General features: G+C 40.3%; 1 protein-coding gene across 1 annotated transcript in view; it reads left to right on the top strand.

Annotated features, from left to right (window-relative positions):
* Positions 1 to 13,099, top strand: part of iars1 (isoleucyl-tRNA synthetase 1) — an 84,322-nt gene that overhangs the window by 42,120 nt on the left and 29,103 nt on the right. The window contains exons 16-25 of the mRNA XM_058373448.1: positions 1,628 to 1,822; positions 2,941 to 3,027; positions 3,207 to 3,290; positions 6,605 to 6,749; positions 7,236 to 7,356; positions 8,637 to 8,728; positions 9,239 to 9,316; positions 9,500 to 9,621; positions 12,257 to 12,359; positions 12,520 to 12,603. Coding sequence (XP_058229431.1) covers positions 1,628 to 1,822; positions 2,941 to 3,027; positions 3,207 to 3,290; positions 6,605 to 6,749; positions 7,236 to 7,356; positions 8,637 to 8,728; positions 9,239 to 9,316; positions 9,500 to 9,621; positions 12,257 to 12,359; positions 12,520 to 12,603 — 1,111 coding nt within the window. The remainder of the gene's footprint in view (positions 1 to 1,627; positions 1,823 to 2,940; positions 3,028 to 3,206; positions 3,291 to 6,604; positions 6,750 to 7,235; positions 7,357 to 8,636; positions 8,729 to 9,238; positions 9,317 to 9,499; positions 9,622 to 12,256; positions 12,360 to 12,519; positions 12,604 to 13,099) is intronic.

The raw sequence follows: 13,099 nt of genomic DNA, 5'->3' as shown, positions 1-13,099 counted from the left end.
TAGGTAAATAACGTCATTAGGATAATAGCATTCCATATCGATTTCTGTATAATATGTGAGGAATGAAAGACGGGGCATGCTGTTGTAGGAAATGATGTGAGAACCACATCATAGATTTCATTCATTTATAGTTAGAGGTAATGTTTTGGAACAATTACAAAACAATTTAGTTCCTATTATGGCTTATGTTATAGCTGCTACTGCCAGACTATTTTTGTTGTAGAAGCTCCACATTAATGCAGACTGCAAGAAATAATCTTTATTTTCCTCTCCAGTTAAAATTAGACTATGAGTCTGGAGTGAATGGCAGTTACGAATCATATTCTTTCACTATTAATGGAAGACCTGGAAGCCCCTTTCCCCCATTTAACATCTCCCTTTTGAAAGATGTCATGCTCTCGTTTTCTGTCAAGGAAACACATGCATGCTTATCACATCAGAACCTTACATATACACACTTACACATACACACATACTGTATAAGTGTACACATATAAAAGTAAACTTGTATGTATGTATAAACATCTGTGCACGTATATGTGTTTGTGAACACACATGGAGTCATCTTTCCCATTCATGAGCACATCTGGATCTTCCTGATCCAGCCACGAGTACGATTGTCCATCAGTGCATTCTTCTTTCATCATAAGCATTCTTAACAGCTAACAATATAAAAATTTTAGGGGACATTTTTACTAAAAATGCATGGTTATTTTTGGAAACCCTGTGCATGTATATGCATCTGTCTGTGTGGTTATCTATCTCTCAATCACTTTCAATCTGTCTAATATTAGTGATACGACGGCAGTCAAAAATGTGCTGCTTATCTATTTTGGTTAAGACACAGACTTAAGGATGTGCTACTGTAAGTAAATAATCAGTGACCGAGTGGTGGGATGTGTAGTGGTCTGACATGAAGCTTGAGTTTTCACCCCAGTGTTCTAAAATATCCTCTTGTACCCCAGTGATTTAACACTAAGAGCTTCCTATTTATTAAAGACTGACAACATACTTTTTTTTTTAATCAGTTTATAGCAGCATTTAATCTCGAAACTGGAACGTCTGCCAAATGTTTCTGTTATGATTTAAGTCACAGCTATAAACAGCCAGTTTATCTCTTATTAATCTCCCATGAAGAAGAAGAAAATTGCAAAAGCTTAAAGCCCTCTGTTCCTCCAAAAATGTTAAATAAACGTCATCTTGCAGGAAGGTGTCCTTACAGAAAATTGGTTTGCATGGAACATATCCTATCCTAGTCCCTGTAAGAGCTGTTGCTATAGAAACAATACTATAGTAGAATGAGCACATTGATATAAACCTATGATTTCGGTCACAGCTTGCCCTGCTGTCAGAGCTGCTATAGAAAACTCAAAACCTTCTGACCAATCAGAATGCAGATCTTAATAGCACTGTGCTGTAATATCATTTATATTATTAATCCTTTATTACACAAATCTGGGAAATTGTTCTATGGGAGAGTATTATTATGAGGCTACACATCTCTAGATCTAGTGTCGGGTTATGAATATAGTACATTTTGTGCACAAGATTCAAATAAATGCATTGTAATCTCACAAATCTCAGTGGTTTTTGTGTGATGCTCTATCCTCTGTGTGTGTGTCCACAGCATAGACTGTTTAACTATTCCATCCCGCTGTGGGAAAGGCGAGCTCAGGAGGGTCTCGGAGGTCTTCGACTGCTGGTTTGAGAGCGGCAGCATGCCCTACGCCCAAGTGCACTACCCTTTCGAGAACAGGCGCGAGTTTGAGGACACTTTTCCAGCAGACTTCATCGCAGAGGGCATCGATCAGACCAGAGGATGGTGCGGTTGTTACACTCCAGCACTATAACATGCTGTGTCATGCAGGGGGATCGATTGACCTTCACACACAATTATACCGCAGCTAACCGGCAATGAGCTGATCGCATTTCCATATCTGATTAAGTGGCATTTCTGATTAGCGCAGGTTGTCAGCAGTGTGTCTGAGAGAATCATGTCAATGTATATGAAAATATCCTTTTAATAAGGCAAGAGGGAACTGAAATGTACATTTATTATTATTATTAGGCCAAAAACATGCTGTTTCTTGCATACTATATTTGTTTCTCTGATTTTGAGAACTGAGGGATAATGTTTTAGTCATGCAGCAGCACCTCGCATCTATCACACTGAAGAGTCTTCACAAGGGGGAGCTAGCGTAGCAGCGTGAGGGGACGATAGGGAGGCGCAGTTTACCATCATGACTTGGGAAGGACGAAGACATGACTGTGGATGTTAGTTAAAATAATCAGGTTTGGGGTTGAGGGCTGAGTGATATACAGATTTGGACACAATCGTGACTTTTATAAGCATAGCAGTGAAGAGAACAGGACGATTTGGTGCAGCACTGTAGAGCTGGATTAAGAAGGAGACATGGACCAAGACTCTTTCTTATGTATAATTATAGAGAATCATGAAGACAAGAAAGGGACGCCTTATAAGAATGTCATGTTACCACCTTCTTGCAGATGTTGTTTACTCTAGAAATTCATTGAGAGAAAAGAGAAAGCGGTTTATAAATTCTGTCTCTTATGTTCTTGTCACATCAGATGATGAGGGAAGAATCAGATACATGAAAGTTTCGATGAAAACCAATGCGAGGACAGGTTTTTCAGGAAGTACCATCTTTATTATAAGTATTAAGGCGTTTGTACCGTATATTGAAGCGAGCTGACTTTAATTGTGTGTGGGCAGGTTTAATACAGCATTGTGATAGCATGATAAATAGTAATAAGCGCTAATTATGGGAATTTATCATGAGATGTGCTTCTTAAAGATCCCACAATCAAATACGTTTCGGTGTTTGACGTCTTATCGGATATCGTGTTACAAAAGTAGATTAATTCCTAGCGCATTTCATTTTACCTGCTCTAACATGAGAATGTTGGTTTTTTTTTAAGGTTCTACACGTTGCTCGTGCTCTCAACCGCACTCTTCGGTAAGCCTCCATTCAAGAACGTGATCGTCAACGGCCTCGTCCTCGCAAGGTAACCGCCTCTCTTTTCTCACAGGCTGTGCTCATCATGTAACTGTATTTGTGGATGGGTTTTATTTCGGCAATCTTTTTTTTTTTTGCCAAGTCCTGGAGGCAGACCCGTGGTGCTAATGACCTGGAAACACTTGGCTTGCTCGCGGTGTTTATTAACGATGCACGTTCTCTCTGCAGCGACGGCCAGAAGATGAGCAAGCGAAAGAAGAACTACCCCGACCCGAGCGTGATCGTACAGAGCTACGGCGCAGACGCACTCAGGTAAGTGTTCAGCAAATCCGATGTGATGCTTAAACAAAGTAAAACATATTTAATCAAAGCCCTGCAAGCGTGCTCTGGTGGAGCGTCTGGGAGCATATGGATAATGAATAAAGCAGCGCTGCATCTGTGCATGTGGGTGAATTAGTTCCAGGAAATGCCTAATTGATCATCGCCTGCTTCTTTTCAGTTTCAGCCAGTTAGATTTACTGTTTCACTGACATTTGTTTGTTGCTGGTTGACTGACAGTTGAATTTAAGTAGAATTTAAGCACTTTTTTTTTTACCCTTATCAAAAGCTAAAGTGTCCAGATTGCATGCTTGTGCACTGTTCTTCACCATTTTGGAGGGTAAATAGTGTGAGTAGTGTGTTCACACTGAAAATTCCAACAAGAAGAAGTGCACTTCAGGTACCTGGATATTCACCTGAAAAACAAATGTGGCTCACTGGACACTTCATGGACTCAAGACTCGCAGCTTTGGTTATGTAGTGGAAGAGGGGCGGGGCTATCAGGTACTGATGCTGGATGAGAAAAAAAAAAATCTCAAAATGGCTGACAACACCCTGGTGGGCAAGACATCTTGCACGTCTGTTAAATTATCCCATTTTGTGTCAAGAATCTTATGTCATAGAAGCATTTTGTGCGGCAGCTTAAGATGAATATGCAAATTGGGGACCCTACATGCCCCGCCCCTTTCTTTTGTAAATAGGTGTTTTATATTATCTTGCGCACATAACATTTCACCTGTCGCATATCAAAAACATTCTCTTTTCCAATTAGATATTGAACTGTTTGCTTAAAACTTGTGGTGCAAACCACTGCTGTGACGCTTCTTACTGTGCGCTCAAATTAAAGGAAGTCTCATCAAAGGAAGGCAGCTCTTGACTTCCTGTGGACTACAATAGTTACACTTTTTCTCAGATATGTTTTCAGACCAGTGTGATCCAATTATAACAATTATTATAATGATTTATAATAATAATAAATATGCAGCACACGCAGTGACTACTTAAAAACCAAACCTGAACCTTTAGAGGCCGTTACTGCTTACATATGAAGAAGGGGATCAGAGTAAACATTTGTGCCTTCATTACCATCTTAAATAATCTTAACTCACTGGAGACAACGAGGAGGAGATATAGAGAAATGGAGAAAGAATAGGGGTGAGAGGGAAAGGGGGGAAGAAAGTTGCAGAAGGAGATAAAGAAAAAGAGAGAAGTGGGGAGACGGAGATGAGGAAAGAAGGGGGGGGACAGAATGATAGTGAGAAGGGGAGAAAGATGAAGGAAGAAAAGTTGGAAGAAAGGAAGAAGGCAAAGAGCTGAGGGAGAGAAGGGAGAAATGAATAGAGAAAAGGGAAGAAAGAAAGGGAGAGAATCCCAGCCTAAACCTTTCCCCAAATATGCCATTTTTTCTCAGCGTTAATGTATCTCTTTTCATAAACCCTTTTATGCTGATGCATTGCACAAGGACACTTTTTTTTTTCTCCAGAATCTTCCCTCGTCTCTGTCCCTGGCTGTCCTCACCAGCACGCCTGTCCTCAGTGCCTCACCAGCATTTCCTTGAACACACATTTCTCTTTGATACCCGATGCACAGCACAGAAAGATGAAGTGCCCTTGCGGCGCTGCTGAACTCTCTGCTATGATTAGTGTAAGGTGAAAATGGCATCGTAGTTCATGGGAATGATTCACTTTTCCTGGGTTTGATGCGCTGCCATCTTCCTCAATCAATACTCACTGATTCCTCCGTCATAAATCACAGGATGCTTTCCAGGAATGAATTCAGTGCAGTTCAGAAGAAGGCTAAAGGGACAGAGTTGCTTCTATTTTACCAAACGGGCTCATACATTAGAATTTGCAGAATTAAATTTGAGAAAAATGTGGAGGTGTGGCCTCTGTCCTTTAGTTTCAGTGAAGGGGGTGTGGCCTTTGTGCTTTAGTTCCACTGAAGGAGGTGTGGACTCTGTGCTTTAGCTTCAGTGAAGGTGTGGCCTCAGTCCTTTAGTTCCAGTGAAGGTGTGGCCTCAGTGCTTTAGTTCCAGTGAAGGAGGTGTGGCCTCAGTGTTTTAGCTTCAGTGAAGGAGGTGTGGCCTCTGTGCTTTAGCTTCAGTGTAGGAGGTGTGGCATCTGTGCTTTGGCTCCAGTGTGGGAGGTGTGGCCTCTGTGCTTTAGCTTCACTGAAGGTAGTGTGGCCTATGTGCTTTAGTTCCAGTGAAGGAGGTGTGGCCTCTGTGCTTTAGTTTCAGTGAAGGGGGTGTGGCCTCTGTGCTTTAGTTCCAGTGTAGGAGGTGTGGCCTCTGTGTTTTAGCTCCAGTGTAGGAGTTGTGGCCTTTGTGCTTTAGTTCCAGTGTAGGAGGTGTGGCCTCTGTGGTTTAGTTCCAGTGTAGGAGGTGTGGCCTCTATGCTTAGCTCCAGTGTAGGAGGTGTGGCCTCTGTGCTTTAGTTCCAGTGTAGGAGGTGTGGCCTCTGTGCTTTAGCTCCAATGTAGGAGGTGTGGCCTCTGTGCTTTTGTTCTAGTGAGGGAGGAGTGGCCTCTGTGCTTTAGTTCCAGTGAAGGAGGTGTGGCCTCTGTGCTTTAGCTCAAGTGTAGGAGAACTTGGAAACTTGGAATGCTCCATGGGGAATCAGTGGCCAATGTAAAAATGAGTAAAAATGCCCACTCCTGCAACCATTCAGTCTAGAGGCACACCTCTAACCACAACAGTGTTGCTTAGTCCATTAAAATAGTGCCACACGTAGGTTTCTTTTTCAGATTGTTACACTAATTTCCTGGGGATGAAAAGCATAACCAATAACCGAGGTGTGGTTAAAGTATTTGTTCTGCCATTTCAAATAGTTATGCAGCTATTCATATCTGTAGCGTAAAAATTATAACATACAACATGACATGCAACAAAATATAGCATATAAGATGAAGCTGTTTAAGTTTTATTTATTTATTAAATATTTATTTATTTTATTTTTATGGGGCTGTGTTGGAATCTGTAAGCATGATGAGTGTCAGGTTTTTTCTTGTAACCCAGACTGACAAAGTAAAAGGCCTTTTAAAGGCTTGCAAGTGCCACTTCATTGGAAATCGGTTTTACAGAAATATGCTGTAGAAGAAACGCTTGACATCACTTTTCCTCTATTAAGAACACACACAAAAAAACAGGCCAGGAGCATAAGCTAGTTGTGTAGTTGTTATATATAATCACGTCTCTTTTGAAGAACGGTCAAGCCCTGTGAAATTGCTCAACTAAAGCCAAAAAACTCTGTTCCTGATAGCTATCTCTATGAAAGACTTGCAATTGAAACTATTTCTTCTTTTTGTAGGCTGTACCTAATCAACTCTCCGGTGGTCCGAGCAGAAAACCTGCGCTTTAAAGAGGAAGGAGTGAGGGACGTGCTCAAAGATGTGTTCCTCCCCTGGTACAATGCTTACCGCTTCCTCGTGCAAAATGTCCTAAGGCTACAAAAGGTAGAATTATTGTGCTTATTGATTTTTTGTTTAAAACCTCACAGTGACTTTTGTGTTTAATGCAGTCCTTGAACTGTGGTCATTTAGTCTGAAACTGACGCTGATGAAAGGCAATTAATGCACAGTGTGCAAGTGTCTCCAGCTGTACAAACAAACTAGTAGCTTACTTTACACCACTACGATCCTGACCAGGCACTTAATCGCACGCAGCTGTAAATGTAGCCATCCACACAGCTGTTCAGGTTACCATTATTATTATTTTGCTTCTATCCAAACAAATCTGTGCCAGATATACACTACTGTAAGAAAATGTAATAAAAATATGAATCAGACAGATTCATACCTGGACAAGTTTAGTGTCTGTGATGCCAGTGTGGATTTTTTTTCCCAGTATATATTAAACTGTAGAGGACACGGGAAGACACAGCCTGTCCTTCTTAACAGCAATTACCAGCACTTAATCCTGTTTTTGTCTCTGCCGTTTAGGAAGAGGACATCAAGTTCCTGTATAATGAGAACACGGCCAAGCCTAGCGACAACATCATGGACAAGTGGATCCAGTCCTTCACGCAGTCGCTCATTCAGTTCTTTAAAGCCGAGATGGAAGGTGAGGAACCATGAGAAACTGAAAGTCTTCATCTTCCTGACTCGAGAACCCATGCTCTGTTCTTTTCTATGCACTCGTATCAAACAATTAGCATTTCAAAGCGTTTCGTCTTTAAGCCCTTCAGTGTTATTTATTTGACAGTTCACTTTTTTGTTCTGTTTGTCTGCTTGACACTAACCACGAGAATGCTTAAAGCTATAGTCTTGTTAAAAATTAAAAAAGAAGAAAAAGAATTCTTTATAATGTTGTGTTTCTAAGATGGCCTGACTATCCTGTACATAATTCACATTCAGTGCTGTGACGCGCGAGTCTGATTTGATTTGACCGTTTCGTTTGTACCCCCAAAAAAAACCCCCAAATGAAAGAAGTTTATTACACAGTGATTGGTAGGAGCCATAGACGATCAGAACATGGAGAGAGAGAGAGAAAGAGAAGAGAGTAAGATCAGGTGTGATAGTTTTGGCTTGACAGTCAACTGATTTATTCTAACTTCAGCCTTTGTATTGGGTAAATAGTTTAACTGCTTAACTAGTCAACTCATGGCTAATGGATCTTATTTGACTCTGGTGAAGTTTGTGTAATTTTGACAGTTCTTCGTCTAATTATCCTTATGGCTGTTTTAGCTAGCACACTTACATAAGCTGTAAAAGTGTCTAGAAATTTCTACATTTAACCGTGGGTTATATCGAGTAATCAGCTCAAAGGTGTGTACATAAGGTTCTCTTAACTTTAAACCTTAAACAATAAAACTATATAGCTTTCGTTTTTATAATTTTATGAATATTTGGGATGTGTGACAAACCACATTCTACCCTACATAAAAGTATGCTAGTAGACTTATAGTGTTAGCCTACCCTATTTAGTGCTTAGAATGGTTTGGGACACACCCTGAATTCTCAGTGTATACAGCGATCAGTCATAACTTGAATCATCACTGAAGTGAATAAATTATGTCCTTACACTGGCATCTGTCAAGAGGTGGGGTATTTTAGGCAACAAGTGAACAGTCAGTTCTTAAAGTTCATGTAATGGAAGCAGGAAAAATGGGCAAACATACGAATATGAGCTACTTTGACAGTGATGGGTCAGAGCTGTTTTGGCAGCACAAGGAAACCTACAACCGGTGGTTTTAATGTTACGGCTGATTGGCGAAGTCATTAATTTGCACATCCAGAAGACGACACCTGTTTGTTCACATGTATGACGCACTTAATTCATGCTCAAAATGGTGGATCTTCCCTATCAGTAAATTCTCTTTTGCGTGTGTTTTTGTGTCTCAGCCTACAGGTTGTACACCGTTGTGCCTAAGCTGGTGAAGTTTGTGGACATGCTGACTAATTGGTACGTGAGGACGAACCGCAGGCGTCTGAAGGTAGGCTGAAGTGTGACTCTCACTTCAGAGCGAGCTATTTCTACCCACTCCGTTTGATTTGAGGGCACGTTGTTATGCAACACCTCTATTCGAAGTCTAAAGCTTTCCTGAGTGATATATTCACTTCTATATCTGTTACACAATGGCACATGCATTAGTTTGTGACTCTGGAGCTGTCTATTGCCTTTGATAAACAAAAATCCAGCAGAAGGTGAGATGTGAAAACATAAAGCAAAGAGTTCTGACTGAATGGATTTAGTTTTCTCTTGGTAGCTTTCTTCCTAATCTTGTTTAGCAGGCCAAGCTAACAAGCATATTACAGATTACAGAGTCTGTAGTCATTCTCTGTAGTCTGGAAAAGACAGAAGGATTTGAGAACAAAGTGTGAACATGTGGTTTATAAATAATTGGAATGTATATGGTTTAACATGAGCAGTGCTGCGAGCACCATATTGTGTTAGAATGACTTTTTAATAATTAACATACTCCCTTTTTTTTTTTTTGTGTCAGGGTGAGAGTGGAACTGAAGACTGTGTCTGGGCTCTGGAGACACTCTTTAGTGTGCTGTTCTCCATGTGCAGACTGATGGTGAGTCGGTGTGTGTGTGTGTGTGTGTGTGTGTGTGTGTGTGTGTGTGTGTGTGCGCAGAGCTTAGTCTTAATTTAGCTACCACACTGTGTTCAGTCTCGTGGCCTTGCAGTGACTTGTGAGGCGACTCATGATAAAGAAGGAAGCGATCTGTAGTAGTGTGAATGTCTGTGCCCTCCTTAGGCTCCCTTCACGCCATTCATCACCGAGCTGATGTACCAGAACCTGTGTCATCTGATCGACCCCGCGTCAGTAGAGGAGAAAGACACGGCCAGCATTCACTACCTGATGCTCCCTCATGTCAGGTATCCTGTCTCACACTGACACTTAGAACTTTGCATCCATCTATCCATTCATCTTTGCACTCACATTATATGGCCAGAAGTATGTGGACACCTGACCATCACACTTACATGTGCTTGTTGAAAATCTCATTTCAAAACTATAGGCATTAATAGGTACACTGGCTGACTGGCTATCTATCTGTCTGTCTGTCCTATCTGTTTATCTGTCTGTCTATCCATCCGTCTGTCTGTCTGCATGCATACAGTATGACTGATGTAATGCACACAGGGCTTCTTGCTGTAGCTACTTTGCAGCTGCTGTCCCTGTAGGCCTTCATGATATGAATGAAGTCTAAAATATCATTGCTTTTGTTTATTAGTACATTTTTAAAAATATATATATATATATATTTTACATTTAATTTATCAAAATTGTCTTGTTTCATCACGTCACATGTAGATTAAAATGATTCATTTACTTATTAGCAATTTATTTGACTTTAAATTCTAAATGGCGTTGCAGTATTTTCCTAGCCAAGGTGTTCACAAACCATATTAGAACATCTGTGCACCTTGACATTACCACTGAGTTCAGATCCTCAACAATGAGCTGAAGGTGACTCCCTAACATTAGGAAGAAAGCTTAAGAGCAACTGCAACTCGACAAAAAACTCTTAATAGGGGAATCGTTCTGCTTTTCATTTCAACTTTATTTTAAATATTCTTTTTTATATTTTTCATTATATCATTGACACAGCTGTTAAATTACCAGAAAGAAAGCATTAGATTTGTGAATGCTGTCATTTAACTGCCAAGTGCACATTTCCAACACGAGTTAATTATTTTAGTTTTGCTTAGAAGTATAAAATTGTGATGAGAGCTTCTTCTTACAAGTTTTTTTCTTTTCAAAGTGGGAAAAGTTTCGCTCTCTCTGTGGTCTACTCGAACTACTATTGTAGCACTAGTGCTTTATTTTCAAGAGTAAAGGCTCATCAGCATTTACATCTATGTGAATAGTTGAGCATTATATACATTCAGTTGTTAACAAGCTTATAAAATGGATAAATGTTCACTCTTCCAGTTTCATTATGTCTGTGGAGACTAAAATGAACCTTTTTTTAATTCAGATACTGACTCCTTTACTTCATATAATGCACTCAGGAAATGAATATTTTGATGAAGAATTAGATTGTCCTTGCAGCTCTCTGGACCGGTTTCAAATGTCCTTTCCTACTTGGCTTTATTTTCGGTTATTTTCTTCTTTTTGAAAAACACTGAATGACCTTGATCCACCAGATACATACAGAATCAGTCCGGTTGTTTTCTTTTTCTGAGGTGAAACTGAATAATGACGGATAAGATGAATTTATTTGCACCGATTTGCCTTCTGTCAGGAAATGGGAAAGATAATTGTTTAGGGATGGGAGGAAGGCACATTTTCTTTGCAGATCTCCCTCCTGCACCCATGACTTCTGAATCCTGAACACTGCCGAGGCTTTGTTAGGAAACTGTGCTGAGGTGTCGATCCCTTGACAGTCAGGTTATGAAACGGGACACTGAATAACTTCTTTTATTTGCCAGAAGCAGTTTTGGCACTTTTTTATTCGAAATGGTCTCCTATGATTAAAAAAAAGTCCCGGTCTTGTATAGCTTTTGCTGAAATTGGATCTGCGACTGTGACATTGTACGAAATGACACTCGGTTAGTTTGGTAGGTCCTTCGAGGTCAAAACAAAGCAGACGATTAGCATGCAGATCCAGAAGCCCTTGATGCACTTAGGAAATAAACTTTTGCTATGAAGGATTAGATTGTCCTTGAACATCTCTGGGCCGCTTCCAAATGTACTTTTCTCATCCGTCTGTAAGTGCATTTACTTCAATACTTTTAATGGATACTAGTTTACGCACTCGAGCGTGTTCCCGTAAAAGCCTCGCAAACCCACGAAGTGGCACATGTTAAAGTTGGACGGTTGAGTTATTGAAAATAATTAGTGTTTGGAGCTCTGCAGTGGTGATCCACCTTTATTGGACAACACTGAAGTCATAAACCCTTCCTCTGTCCTCTATGTCTTTCTTGTTCTGAATCATTAAAAGCATTTTATTGCATATTGAATGGTTCACTAGGTCACAGGCTAAGGATATCATCAGTCTGTAATTCAAATCCCAGGCAAGGAACCAACCCTGCCACTGAGGGGTTAACTCTCAGTGCTGGTCCCATGTCCCGATAAATTGGGATAGTTGCGTTAGGAAGGGCATTCGGCATAAAACCAGCCCTAAAATCAAATATGCAGATCGGACGATCCACTGTGGCGACCCAGAACAGGGAGCAGCTGAAGGACGACAACAACAACAACAAGAAGGAATTAATTGGTAGATTTTAAAAATGATTAATATTCAGTATGAATTCTGCATTCTTGACTGGAAAGGCAAGGGTTATTTGGAAGTTAGTGTTTAGTGCTTAACACGTTTACCTTCAGGATTCTGGTTTCATTTTCTGCCTCCACCCTATGTGTGTAAAGTTTGCTTGTTCTCCAGAGGTTTCCTCAATGCTATCCACTAAGCCAGCATGCCTACCATCAAAACCACATGAATTTGTTTTTTTTGTTGCTCATCGAAAAAAGTTTTCACCAGTATCCAACCTTTGTCCTGACTTCCAGAGAGTCACTGATTGACAAGCGCATCGAGAGTGCCGTTTCCCACATGCAGTCCGTCATCGAGCTGGGCCGAGTGATCCGAGACAGGAAAACTCTCCCTGTCAAGGTGCGTCCCTATTAATCACTGCTCCCTCTTTATATAGTGCAGCTTTTAAATAAGAATCCTGTCTAATTCGCTGTAGTGACATATATCTTTCGATTTTTCCATCCTGTATCACACAAGCCCAAATTCCGAGATGTTCTGATGAGATGTTTTGTATTTTTAGTATCCCCTCAGGGAGGTGGTGGTCATCCATCAGGACCCCGAGGCTCTTGAAGACATTCAGTCCCTGCAGAAATACATTCTAGAGGTAATTTAGTCCACACATCACACAGCTCTCGTACCTTTCAATCTCTGAAACACTTGCATTCAAGCTGCATGCCAACATATTGGGTTTTTTTTCTATTATTTATGAATTCATGATCCTGTAGGGTTTCTTTTCAGGGATGTTGTTTAATTGCAGTAGCATCTTGGATGTAAGATAGCAAAAAAAAATAAACACCCTTGTAATGGAATTCAGCGAAACATGATTAAATCATTCCTTGTATGGTGTGTACATGTTTCACTTGTATATTAAAGGGTTGTTTGGAGGTTTTTTTACGTCCTTTAATCAAGTTTTATTCAATTTTATTGTCATTGTTTTCACATCAAAACATAAGACGTAAAATGAAAATAAGTTGTATAATAGTTGTATAATATCTAGCATCCTAGGACAATTTCTCTCCAAATCCACAAAGAAATGGAGAACATTGATTTCATATTTTTAAGTAGTACATTTTGAAGGACTGTGGCCTGCCGATTAACAG

Source organism: Hemibagrus wyckioides, linkage group LG21, assembly GCF_019097595.1.
Source record: "Hemibagrus wyckioides isolate EC202008001 linkage group LG21, SWU_Hwy_1.0, whole genome shotgun sequence".
Lineage (NCBI taxonomy): Eukaryota > Metazoa > Chordata > Actinopteri > Siluriformes > Bagridae > Hemibagrus > Hemibagrus wyckioides.
This window is presented reverse-complemented; position numbering and strand designations above follow the sequence as displayed.